General features: G+C 43.1%; 1 protein-coding gene across 6 annotated transcripts in view; it reads right to left on the minus strand.

Moving 5' to 3' along the window:
• Window positions 1-13,488, minus strand: part of ADGRL2 (adhesion G protein-coupled receptor L2) — a 579,402-nt gene that overhangs the window by 300,740 nt on the left and 265,174 nt on the right. For all 6 annotated transcript variants that reach the window (XM_029618001.1, XM_029618004.1, XM_029618002.1 and 3 more), the window contains one exon: window positions 11,855-12,027. Coding sequence is in view for 2 of the 6 variants with exons in the window: in XM_029618020.1 (XP_029473880.1) it covers window positions 11,855-11,927 (73 nt within the window). In the remaining 4 variants the exon portion in view is untranslated. The remainder of the gene's footprint in view (window positions 1-11,854; window positions 12,028-13,488) is intronic.

A 13,488-nucleotide genomic window follows, 5' to 3' on the forward strand; every position in this document is an offset into this window, starting at 1 on the left:
TGCACTGCCACACAAACGTTTCTCGTGGAACAGTAAATGCTATGCAAAAGTTGTGTTCTAACTATTTCCTGCCCAATCTTAATAATATAGGAGCAGGGCAACCTTTTGCAGTTTTGAAAACCCATGTGCTACTACATTTTTTTTGCTGATTCTATAAAAAGGTCTGAACTCTCAGTTTCCAATTTTTGAGGAACAAAAATGGAAGACTTTAAAATTAATTGCAATAGTTATCAACTATTACCTTACACGGCAGTATTTATGGTTAAATGTTGAACACAATGGCATTTTCACATTCATGCTAATTAGGGAGATTTAACTGGGGAAACAAGCAAGCAAAGTACAATTCCCAAAAAGCACAGAAACACTATTCCTGAGAGAGACAGCTGATAAAGTGCATGACTTTTAGGCTGCCACCATTCCCAATCCTATGTTGCTTTTGGAAAAATGACATTTTGCAAGAGAGATACCTAGAGAATAAAAAAAAAAAGATTAATACAATAAGCCATTGAAAAGGAAGAAGGCACATTACTGATCAACTTTATATACTGTTCACTGTAATGCAATCCCTTGCTTTTCTTCTGTTTTTCTTTGATAGAAATAAAAAAATAGCGCTTGCTGGAGATGTGCATTTGTTTTTCGCGAATTAGACAATTTCAATTAAACCTGCATCCATGCAGGGACTTCTCTTCAGTCAGTGTACGTAGATACAATAACAATGAACAAACCAGAAGAACCCAACTCCGCAGGGCGGCAGGCAGGTTTCGTAAGGACTATCATCCTGCTTGAGCTAGGAGAACACCTGTTACTGCGCTTTCTCCTAGGACAAGCAGGATGGTAGTCCTCACACATGGGTGAATCCCAACTTACAGGTTGGACCCGATCCAGCAGAACCAACAGACACCAAACCAGATGCCAATGGGCACAACAATGGTGACCACGGGGGCAGCCTGAATAAAAAACCAGGGGCCCCCAGTCAAAGAGATGGGTTCACAGCTGAAAAAGGTTGCACAGGCCATCCCTGTCCAGACAATAATGCGCAGAAAAAGTGTGAAGTGAACTCCATGTCACAGCTCTACAGATCTCACCCAATGGAACTGCACAGAGGTAGGCCACAAGGGTTGTCATAGCCCTTACGGAGTGTGCCGTGGCTGGGCTCTCCAGGTGTAGGCCTGCCTGGTCACAGCAGAAAGAGATACAGTCTGCTATCCAGGTGGAAAGAATCTGCTTAGAAACGGCCCTGTCAAGCCGGATGGAGTCAAACTAGATAGACAGCTGGATGGACAGCCTGTGGCCTGCTGTACAGTCCAGGTAGGAAGCCAGGGCCCTCTTACAATCCAGTGTGTGCAGCGCCCTCTCTCCCGGGCCGGCATGAGGCCAGGGAAAGAAAGTAGGCAGCACAACAGATTGGTTAAGTTGGATGTCTGTAACCACCTTGGGAAGAAACCACCCTGTCATGACAGAATCTAGTGTAGGGCAGATAAGTCACTAAGGCGTGCAGCTCACTGACCCTGCATGACGATGTGACCACTATCAAGACCACCACCTTTCATGTCAAACGTATGAGAGTGCACGAACGCAGCGGCTCAAATGGGAGTTTCATGAAGAGGGCTGGTACCACATTCAGGTCCCATGAGACTGCAGGGGGCCTCAGTGGAGGCCACAGCTGAAGACCTCCTCACATGAACCGCCCCATGATAGGCTGCACCGAGATGGGCAAACCATCCTCGCCTTGGTGGTATGCACCTATGGTGCTGAGGTGCACTTGCACAGAGTTGGTTTTAAGACCAGTCTCTGAGAGGTGCATCCTTTAGGTCGAGGGAGCAAAGCCATGTCCCTTGGTTCAACAGGGGAATTATGGTGCCCAAGGATACCATCTTGAATTTTTCCTTTTTAAGGAATCTGTTCAAGGCTTGCAAATCCAGAATGAGTCGAAGACCTCCTGTTTTCTTTGGAATCAGAAAGTACCGAGAGTAAAATCTACAATCCTGCTGTCCCTGAAGAACTGGTTCTGCCGCTCTGGCTTGGAGAAGGGCCGAGAGTTCCTCTTGAAGCAGCTCTGGATGTGAGATGGGACCCCACTGTGGGCTCGGGGGAAAATCTGGTGGAGTGTCCACGAGATTCAGCAGATAACCCCGCCTGACGACAGACAGGAGCCATCAGTCCAACGTCACGGTCAGCCACCGGTCCATGGAAAAGCAGAGCCAGCCCCCCAAAGGAGGTCCCCTGGCACCGGAAGAGATGACTGGCATACGCTCCCTTGCTGCCAGTCAAAATCTCATAGTGGACAGGCCTGGGAGCTGGCTATGGGCGTGGGCCTCGCTGCTGGTGTGCTCTGCACCTGATGCTCACTTGCTGCAGTCTAGAGAGGGGGGCCGGAGGGAAGTACTTTTTAGGCCTATAGAAAGGTCTCATAGATCCCGAATGGAGCGACCACTTGGAAGAGGCTGGTGAGGCCAAGGGTCTGGCAGACAAGTGCTAGAGGGTCTCGTGGGGGGTCCTTTAACTGTGAGACTGCCTCTTTGAACTTGCTACCGAAAAGATTATCCCTGGTGCAAGGCAAGTCCACCAACCGGTTCTGGACCTCAGGGCGAAGGTCCAAGGCCTTAAGGCAGAAATACCTGCCACTGCTATATGCCCTGCCATCTCATATACATCATAGGTAAATGCACCTCATGCTTATCACATTCAAGGCCCTGTGAGTTTCCAGGTACTGTTGCACCAGACCATCCGCCATCTCCTGGACTTGTTTCCAGAAGTTGCGGGTATACTAGACTGAGGGGGGATATGATAGAGGTGTTTAAAATCATGAGAGGTCTAGAACGGGTAGATGTGAATCGGTTATTTACTCTTTCGGATAATAGAAAGACTAGGGGGCACTCCATGAAGTTAGCATGTGGCACATTTAAAACTAATCGGAGAAAGTTCTTTTTTACTCAACGCACAATTACTCTGGAATTTGTTGCCAGAGAATGTGGTTAGTGCAGTTAGTATAGCTGTGTTTAAAAAAGGATTGGATAAGTTCTTGAAGGAGAAGTCCATTACCTGCTATTAAGTTCACTTAGAGAATAGCCACTGCCATTAGCAATGGTTACATGGAATAGACTTAGTTTTTGGGTACTTGCCAGGTTCTTATGGCCTGGATTGGCCACTGTTGGAAACAGGATGCTGGGCTTGATAGACCCTTGGTCTGACCCAGCATGGCATTTTCTTATGTTCTTATGTACTAGGTCATGTACAAGAGATAGGAGGCGATTAGCATGGAACCTTCATACACCCTCCATCCCATGGCGTCCCATGCCTAGTTGCTTTTACCCCATAGGGGCTGATACATGGGTTTTTGACCACTTTGCCTTCTTGAGCATAGACTCAACCATCACTGACTGGTGGGGGAGCTGGCGCTTTTCAAAGCCTACTAGATATAACCCATTGGCCTTCCGGTTAACCAAGGCAACGGAAAGGGGTGTTCCCATAGCCGGTGAAGGTCCTGAAAGATTTCATGCACCGGCACCACTTTGACCTCCCTTTGTGGCATTGACAAATTGGAGGATCTCAAGCATTTTATGGCAGGCATCCTCTTCTATAATAAGTTGGAAAGTGATAGCCTCGGCCATTGCATGGACAAACCCAGCAAAGGTCAAGACCTCTGGTGGAGAACACCACCGTTCCTCCAAAGTGGAAGGATTCGAAGAAAGGTCATCAGAGTTCACTGATGAGGTGTCAATTATCCTGGACCCAGGAGTCATATGGGCACTCAGGCTCTTCAAAGACCACCGGGAGAGGAGGGTCATGGAGTCCCAGGCATGGCCTTAGGGGCAGGCACCAGAAGACTCTGGGGAACCACAGGGCCCAGAAGGTAGGCTCTGGCCCCAGGGGTGTCGAACATGGTGCCAAGGGACCTCAAAGTGCAGACGGCACTGACAGCCCCTCACCGCCTGAGGAGTCCCTGATGAGGACCAACTCTGATGCCTTGCACTTTTGAGCCCTACTGAACACATGGCACCGGAATAAACTGTGTTGGGGGTACACTGGAGGATGTTGTGGCGGTCCACAATGGTTCCAGCCCAGTAACCACAGTCAGCATCAGCATGGACATCGGTGCAGAAGCCGGCCTCGAAGGCGTCAGCAAAGGTACCAGAATCGGGGAAGGCATCGGTATTGATGGCAGGGTCATCGGCTCCCGTTCGCACAAAGCGTGCTCCACCTCCAAGTGCATCCGATGCTTTGCCTTGAAGACCTCCAATGAGAGCAGAGGCTAAAAGGGGAGGGTTGGATCCAACTCCTCCTCGAGGCCCCGAGGGGGGGGGGGGGGTCGATATTTGGCACCGGAATCTGTGCAGACGGCCCTGAACCACAGACATCAAGGGAAGATGGGCCCTCCTCATGTCGAGGCCACTTATGCGGCAGGGTGACAAGTGCCATAGTGCTCACTGGCCTGGATCCATGCTCGGACGGGGACTGGTGGCAATGTTTGCGGGACCTCCCATGGTGCTTTGCCTGGTCTTTCCTCAGTGCCAATGACCCAGATGTCTGGAACTTCGAGGATACTGAGACCAGCCGATCCCCAGAGCCCCAAGAGCTTCAGGGAAGAGGTGGTGACAGGGGGATCAAAGGCAATCGGTTCCCTTCAGTCCCTAAGCGTCGAGGGTGCCGTCACTGGAGAAGAGGGCTCAGACTTGCCCGAGCCGAATACCTTCTCCAATTAATCCAGCCTGGCCCGCTGGCCATGCCTGGGGGCCAGGCATGGCCCCCAGGCATGGCCAGCCACGGACATCATGCAACACCCCCAGGCAAAGGATGCACACTTTATGTAAATCCATTAGGGACATAATCTGGGGCACTGGGGAAATTGTCGAAAGCCCGAGGCAGCCATGAGGCAGAGACCACAACGACTGGCGGATATGGGAGAAGAAAAAACTCACTGACCAAGCAGAACCCAAGAGGACCAAAGAACGAACCAGCGCAGGAAAAAAAGATGCAAAAAAAAAAAAAAAAGAAAACATTTTTTCAAAGAAAAGACTAGTTTTCGGATTAAAAAGCATGAGCTCCACCTCCACGAGATGATAGCTTCACGGAAAAGAAAAGACTGAAGAGAGATCTCGCGTGAACGCAGGGATAGTGGCATGCTGGGCATGCTCAGTGTGCCAGCCAAAGGTTTTTGTTTTTTAGAAACTTTGACAGAAGTTTTCCGTTCAGGGCTCCATTTGATGATGTCACCCATGTGTGAGGACTACCATCCTGCTTGTCTGCCAGTCTGTAACATGCAGGGACTTATAACGTCTGCCTCACTCATTCAGGTGGGTTAAATACATCTTGCACAACTCTTCTTCCAAATAGTAAAGGTATGCATGGACTTCCAAGCGGCAACCTTGTGAAACTCAGCCACAAATGCAGCTGCACTCTGTCCCAAGGTTTTCCCACGGCTCGCATTGAGAGAGATCTCACAAAGCTGGGGACTGCAAGCCCCTTCCTCCCATACCTTACAAGGCTGAAGAATATTTTTATTGAATGGGAAATGGCACCCCCACGTTTGCTCCAAACAAAAAACTAAACTCTTCCCAATTTACAGAAAGATTTTGTCCTTTTCCCCAAAAAAAATATATTTTTAGACACACCTTTTTAACATCTAGACAGTTTAAAAAATTTTCAGAGATTAGATTTGGGCACTGAATACTAATATCACCTTATGATTACAATGAAATGCGGAATTCACATTTGTAATGGAACTTGGAATTGTCCTTAACACATTTAATCACTAAAGAATTGAAACAAAAGAGAAAAAGAAAAAACAGAGTAGTTGGCTAACGTTTCTTGCTGAGATCGTGAAGGCATAAAAGAAAAAGGAAACCGTTCAAAAGATCGCTTCATTAATACCTTCAAAACTGGATTTTAAAATTCCATGGTTAACAGGCTTATAAACTCAACTACTGCCAAAATCCTATCACCACCTGGACAGGAAGATAATTCTCTTCTTCCCACTGGGTCATGCATTGCTGACAATGATGCTTAATGTGGCTCCTTTGTCAAAACATTTGAACAAAAATTTCAAAACAGATTTCAGAGACTTTAGTTGCAGAAATGGTAATCTTCCAACATCAGAAAGCAAACTTTCCCCAAATATAAGGGTTGTTTGTGGAAATATTTTTAGACTTCAGACACAGTACAGGAAGGTTTACAGAAAAGCCTGTCAATTTTCAAGCCTTTGGCCTCTTTGAGAAATCACAAAGGCTCCATCACTAACATGTCCAAGAGGTTCGGAAAGCATGGCTAGTGCAACCAGTTTGGATTGGTGAGCTTTCATCCTATTACCTCTTTCATCATAGATCACAGAGGAAAAATGTATAGCAGTGAGATGCTCCACTTCTGGCAGGGCCACTGGCAACAAACCTGTCAGACTACTGAAAAATCTGGGAGGCTGTCTGTTGAAGCAAGATGCCAAAAAGTCTATCAATGGTATTCTTCACTTTCTGTATATGGACAGAAAGACATCTTATTTAATTCCCACTCTCCTAGTTATAGATATCTACTAAGCTAATAACGCTAGCAAATTCTGATTCCCTGATACTAGAAATACTAATAAAGGTTCCTCTCTACCCAGGAGCCATATCCCTGCTCCAATTTTGTGAATAAACAAGGCTTTTCTACTACCATCCCTGCCTCATCTGTTGATTTGAGGGCAGGTCCCTCAAGAATACTGGAGATCCCTCTTTGGTCAGAGTCCAAGGTTACAAAGGGGAGAGGGGAAAGGAGCTTCCGGAACATTCGTTAGTTTCCAACACAATGGGAAATATCAATGAAGTTTCATTTTGTTTCGGGGCACTGCCCTTCAGCCAACGAAACATGCTGCCATTTTAAAAAAATTCAAAGCCACCTGATTTTATCCCCTACCTCCTGATCCTCAACACTCTGCTAAAGATGGACACTGTTTTGAAATACAGGAGAAAAAAAGCAGAAAAAATAAACAAATATAGGAAGCCTTAAAAAAACAAAACAAAACACACACAGCTTAGTGGGCTGGGACACAGAGCACCAAAATGAAATGAAATGAAAAATCCCCCCCCCAAAAAAAAAAAAAATGCATAGTAGTTCAGCGACAATAAATGTAAAAGGCAGGCAACTGATAAAAGATGCAAGCTGTAGGGACCATTAAGGCAACTTCTTTGGCAACAGCTTGAAGGTTTATGCATTTAGAAAATCTGTCCTAAAACAAAATTCCTTCTATAAAAAGTTTGCTGTAACTGAACACCGTTTCTTTTAAAAAAATTAAAATTAAGTCCCTGCAAGTACCTCTTATCATTATGAAAAATAAGTAAATTGATAATACTGCTACGCTGATCCTCAGAAATAAGAACATAAGCTATGCTATACTGGGTCAGACCAAGAGTCCATGAAGCCCAGTATCCTGTCTCCAACAGTGGCCAATTCAAGTCACAAGTACCTCAAGTATTCAAACATTAAACAGATCCTATGTTACTAATGTATGCAACAAGCAGTAGTTATTCCCTGTTGATTAATAGCAGTCTATGGACTTCTCCTCCAGGAACTTATCCAAACCTTTTTTTTTTTTTTTTTAACCCAGCTACACTAACTGTCATAACCACATTCTCTGGCAATTAATTCCGGAGCTTAATTGTGCATCGAGTGAAAAAGACTTTTCTCCGGTTTTAAATGTGCTACTTTCTAACTTCATGGAGTGCCCCCCCTAAGTCCTTGTATTATCCGAAAGAGTAAACAGATTCACATTTAACCATTCAAGTCTTTTCATGATTTTGTAGACCTCTAGCATATCCCCCCTCAGCCGTCTCTTCTCCAAGCTGAACAGCCTTAACCTCTTTAGCCTTTCCTGATAGGGGAGTCGTTCCATACCCTTTATCATTTTGTTCGCCCTTCTCTGTATCTTCTCCAGTGCAACTATATCTTTTTTTTTGGAGATGCGGTGATCAGAATCGACGGCCAGGCACGTTTGTGAGGAGCTCAGGAAGGGCCTGCTGCGTGGTGGGCTGCCTGGACGCCTCCAGTGACAGTGGCCTGACACCAGTAAAGTGTTTGAGACCGCCCTTTACCGTTTCCGCTTGGGTAGAATGAAACCGATATTGGCACCTGCCCTGTGGTTGAGAATAGGCAGTGGTTGCAGGACTCAGCACCTGAATTAGACTCCCCCGTTAGGCAAATGGCTGCGGCTATTTGCATTCCACTGATGATTACCTTTTCCTTGTGTGTGTGTAATGTTGGGTGCTCGGCCCGGATGGGTGGGGTGGGACAGAACCACAGGGGGGAGTACTGACTGCCCGGTTAATGTAGTTTGAAAAGCAATCCACCTCAGTGATTAGCACCATATAAAATCTGCAAAGTTTATCTTGGTAATGCTTAAATCTGCCATCAGGAACAGGCAGCTCACTGAGGCAAAGTAGAATACCTTTCATTCGAGCAGTTTCATTTAAAAAAAAAAAAAAAAGAAACTCCTTTTGCTGAATGGATAATTTTGTATGTTAGAGAATTAGAAATCTGAGTAACTGCAGGACAGTGCACACACAAATATATGAAAGAAGGAAAGATTAAAGATTAGAGAATTATTTACAATAACTTTCACTGTGGCTCCACTAACCTTCCCTTTTTTTTTTTTTTACAACAGGCCACCTACTCTGGAAATAGGGCTGCATTCCAACTCCCTACGTCACAGACAAAGCAGGGACCAAGCTCAGTTTCCTTCTACCAGCCAGACTTGCTCATCCCATGTTTGCTATCCAAGAACATAAGAAGATGCCATACTGGATCAGACCGAGGGTCCATCAAGTCCGGCATCCTGTTTCCAACAGTGGACAATCCAGGTTACAAGAACCCAAACATTAAATAGATCCCTTTCTACTAATGCCAGTAATAGAAGTGGCTAATCCCAAAGTCAACTTGATTAACAACAGTTTATGGACTTCTCCTCCAGGAATTTATACAAAGTTTTTTTAAACCCAACTACATTAACTGCCCTAACCATCCTCTAGCAATGACTTCCAGAGCTTAATTGTACATTGAAAGAAAAATAATTTTCTCTGAATGGTTTTAAATGTGCTACTCGCCAACTTCAAGGAGTGCCCCTAGTCTTCCTATTAACTGAAAGAGTAAATAACAGATTCACATTTACCTGTTCTAGTCCTCTCATGATTTTGTAGACCTCTATCATATCCCCCCTCAGCCATCTCTTCTCCAAGCTAAACAGCCCTAACTTCTTTAGCCTTTCCTCATAGTGGAGCTATTCCATCCCATTTATCAGTTTGGTCACCCTTCTCTGTACTTTCTCCAGTACAACTATATCTTTTTTGAGATGCGGTGACCAGAATTGCACACAGTATTCAGTCTCACCACGGAGCGATACAGAGACATGACAACATCCACCATTTTATTCACCATTCTCTTCCTAATAATTCCTAACATTATGTTTGCTTTTCTGACCGCTGCAGCACACTGAGCCGATGATTTCAATGTACTATCCACAATGACGCCTAGATCTTTTTTGTAATGTGGAACCTAACATCGTGTAACTACAGCATGGGTTATTTTTTCCTATTTGCATCACCTCACACTCGTCCATATTAAATTTCATTTGCCATTTGAATGCCTAATCTTTCAGTCTCGCAAGGTCCTGCTGCAGTTTATCACAATCCGCTTGTGATTTAACTACTCTGAATAATTTTGTGTCATCTGCAAGTTTGATCACCTCACTCATCGAATCCCTTTCCACATCATTTATAAATATATGGAAAAGCACCAGTGCACTGAGAGAAAAAAAAAAAAAAACACACACAACCTAGTTTATGGGAAAAAAAAAATCCTCTACAGCTGCTGTCTCAGGCTTGGCTTGAACTCCCACCCAAGCTTTGTTTTATAACAACAACAGATGCAGAAATGTCTGGCCCCATTTAAAAAACAAAAAAAAAAAAACATAGGAATGAGAGCAAAAAGGTTGTAAGGGCTAGGGGGAAGCAACAACTCTTACAAAGAGGGAAAGGAGTTGCAAGGCACTTGTGTAGCTACCCACCTCCTCCCACCAGCATCCCTAGAGGTGCTGACCCCATTCCACCTCTACCCTCTAGAATCCCTATAGCTGCTCTGCCACCTTTTCTCTGACCTCCTCCAAGGACAAAATAAAATGTAAAAACCTTTTCCCAAGAGCCATAAGGATTAACAGCGCTGCATATGTCCTGCAGTGCTATAAAAACTTTAAGTAGTAAGCAGTAGGCCTGTCACAGGTCCCATAAGGCAGATCTGGTCTTCTCTCTTTTTGTACTATTACTATCTTCCCTCCCATGCACCCTTATTATAACCTGAACTAAATTAACTTGGTTTTCATTATATGTAGATACTGTGTACAACTATCCCTTACACAATACAATAATTTATATAAAACGTTACCAATCTGCACATCATAAAGTCACTGCAATGTTAAATTCCACCTATGCAAGCTACATATTTTTTTCAGCTCTTTCAGGGAACACATTAAAATTTTCATGCCAATACAAAAAAACTTTCACAAAAATTAATGAACTTAGAAATGCTCATGTGTTTATCAGATTAAAAAAAACATTAAAATCTCTATTACTATCACTGAGCCTCTTTATTTGGAAAAATTGAACTGAAAATCTCATCTACCACTTTTGCACTTTAAATACTTTTCAACAATGGGTAATGCCTTCTTGCAAACTGAATGCATTTTTGCACAAAACATAATTATCAAAGCCAACCAACTGTAAAAAAAAAAAAATAGATAGCCAATTGCTAATGAGCTAATACAGAGCCAGCTTTACCCTATAACTGCTGGCTAAAGGATGGATATTTCATCTCAGCAAAATGACTGCATTCATTGAAAACTTCACCCAAATTTAAAAGCCTCAGAGGACATTCACAGACATGCATGCCTCAAACATATTATGCACTATCATCTAATGAAATTTGTCTTAAGAAGCAAAGACTTTCAACACTAAACTCACTCCTTGGAAGGATGAAAAAGATCTTAGAAGCTGTTTGGGTAAGCCAAGATGTCCCTAGGGTCAAAAACTAGGAGGAAACTTTAAATCTATATTCCAAATCCTCAAAGTCTGTAATGGAGTAAAAGATAATTCTTCAGTGAATATGGTTGGTCAGTGCAAGCTTACAAAAAATAAGACTGATACCAAACAATTGTAAAAATATGTAGGTACTGGACATGAATAGTTTTGCAGATGTTTTCCAGCTTTCAAAGAGGTTTTCCTTTGAAAGTGGCAGGGGAAATGACTACATTTAATTTACAAACCTCCATACTACTAAAAGTTTGACATACAATTTTAAAAAATAAATAAAAATGATCACTGCATGGTAAACTCAGACAGCCCCTGCTGCATACAAGATAGAATATAATCTGCAAATTTTATTTATTGCAAAATCCATCAAAATGAAAAGCAGCAATAAACCAAAAGTCCCCAATCTCATTAGATCATTTCAGGAATAGCTGTGTGTTTATACAACTTGCAAATTGCTTGCTCTGAAGGACAACGTTATGAGAGATGTGTCTAAATATAAGAAGCCCAAAAATAGACCACCTGCCAGTCAAAGATGGTAACACTATCACTCCAGTTGTCTGAACACTGCATTTTGGTGTCACTATATCAAACAATAAGCAAAAAAAGGGGATGGAGTTTTAGGGGTAATCATATTGATTTGGACAGCCAAGTCATACAGCAGGGCAGGTAGTAATTAGCTACTTCCAGTTTGGCAGACAGCAGTTTATTCATCCATGAAGTGCTGTACAATTTTAATGCAAAACAATATTTTAGTTACACGAGAGCATATTATCTTTCAGACTCAAGCTAAGAGCTAAAGTGCCTCTTACCTTCTGTACACTGTATGAAGGCGATTATGAGGAATAACCAAGGAGTTTGCATTCTGCAGCCTGAAGACAGCATTATTGATCCTTCTAAGTATTTTCTTTGTATTCCTTAATGAATCCAGTTATGAATGCCCAGCTTCATTGAAGCTGGTGGTCTGAATCATTGATCTTCATACCTGAAAAAAATTAAAAAAAAATAAATAAACGTGTTACCAGACATATGCCAAAGCTACCAACGGACAGAAAATCTCAGCAATTTCAGCAGATTTAAAAATTCCAAAAAGACAACTACAGCAGCCTACAAAGAATTTAAAAAATAGATAAACAGTACAAAACCATTTTGTCAGTATTAAAATAAAAGCAGATTACCCTTCAAAAAGTCTTCAAGAAAATGGAGGCCAAAAATACATCCTGATCTTCAAATCAGGCCATAGCAGATAGCTTATTTACTTAAGTATTCATGAAATTATAGGTCTGTTTGCTGTTCATCACCAATGCAACTGTAGCCCCAGCAGTTTCCATTTGGCTTCGGGAGAACCCGCTAGTGAACAAATCCTAATGACAACACTAAAGTATCTGACAGGCTCCAATCAGCTTGAACGAAAGAATCTTGACTTAATGGTAGAGAGTAGCAAAACTAATCCTGGGAAAAAAAATGTTACTCTGTGAAGCTGGAGCCAGAGCATACTTGTAGACGCAGAAGTTACTGACAGACTTGTCCTTCAGATCATGTAATTGCCAGAGACATGGCGACAGACAACAGCCTCATAACAAAAACAAACACACAAAACGGACAAGAAACATATTAAGTTCCTGCTAAGCAAACAGTAAACTGAAGCAAGTAGTGCCCTGTGCAAATGACCAATTTTCCTATTAGACTGCCCTTTCTGACCTGACCACAGACCATTTAGAGGCTCAGGGCTGGAACGAGGCAAGAGAGTGATTATCTATCCAAGTGCGAGGAAACACCACAGGAAGTTTCAGTGGAAACCTAATTCCTGTGTGTTTGTTTAAGCAAGTCAAATTGTTTCTTTTTCTACCAGTTCCCATCTCCTTCCTCCCACTCCTTAAAAAGCCACACAGTCCCCGTCTCCCTCTACAACTTTATTGACCACATGTGTTTTCCATAGGAAAAAAAAAAAAGGCATTGAATTTTGCAAACACAGGTAACAAGAATATAGAAGGAGTTACTGATCATGTCAACTTCTGTTTACTGCTGGACAATGCTGTATGCACAAAAACGCAACCCAATCATGAGGTTTCCGGGTTTAGGAAAAAAAAATAGCTAACAGACATCCCATAATGCTGACATGTAAAAAGCCTGTTAATGCATCACTGCTTTGGAAACCTTCGCTCAAATCACCCGGTGAATTACTGGAATATGTCTCGGCATAGCTCATGATTTGACAGCCCTCTCTTTAATCATGTGCTTACAATACAAGAGACAGTTATAACCTTCCAGCAAATAACTTACTCATATTTTATTACACTGCACACGCTAAATGTTCCAGACAGACATGCTAAAAGCAAATTATTAAAAACGCCCAGAGAAATAAGCAACACACTTATTTTTAAACATATATCTCACAAAATAGCAAGCCTGGGTGTAAAGACCTTTCAAATTTAATAAGCTGCTT

Source organism: Rhinatrema bivittatum, chromosome 10 (genome assembly GCF_901001135.1).
Source record: "Rhinatrema bivittatum chromosome 10, aRhiBiv1.1, whole genome shotgun sequence".
Lineage (NCBI taxonomy): Eukaryota > Metazoa > Chordata > Amphibia > Gymnophiona > Rhinatrematidae > Rhinatrema > Rhinatrema bivittatum.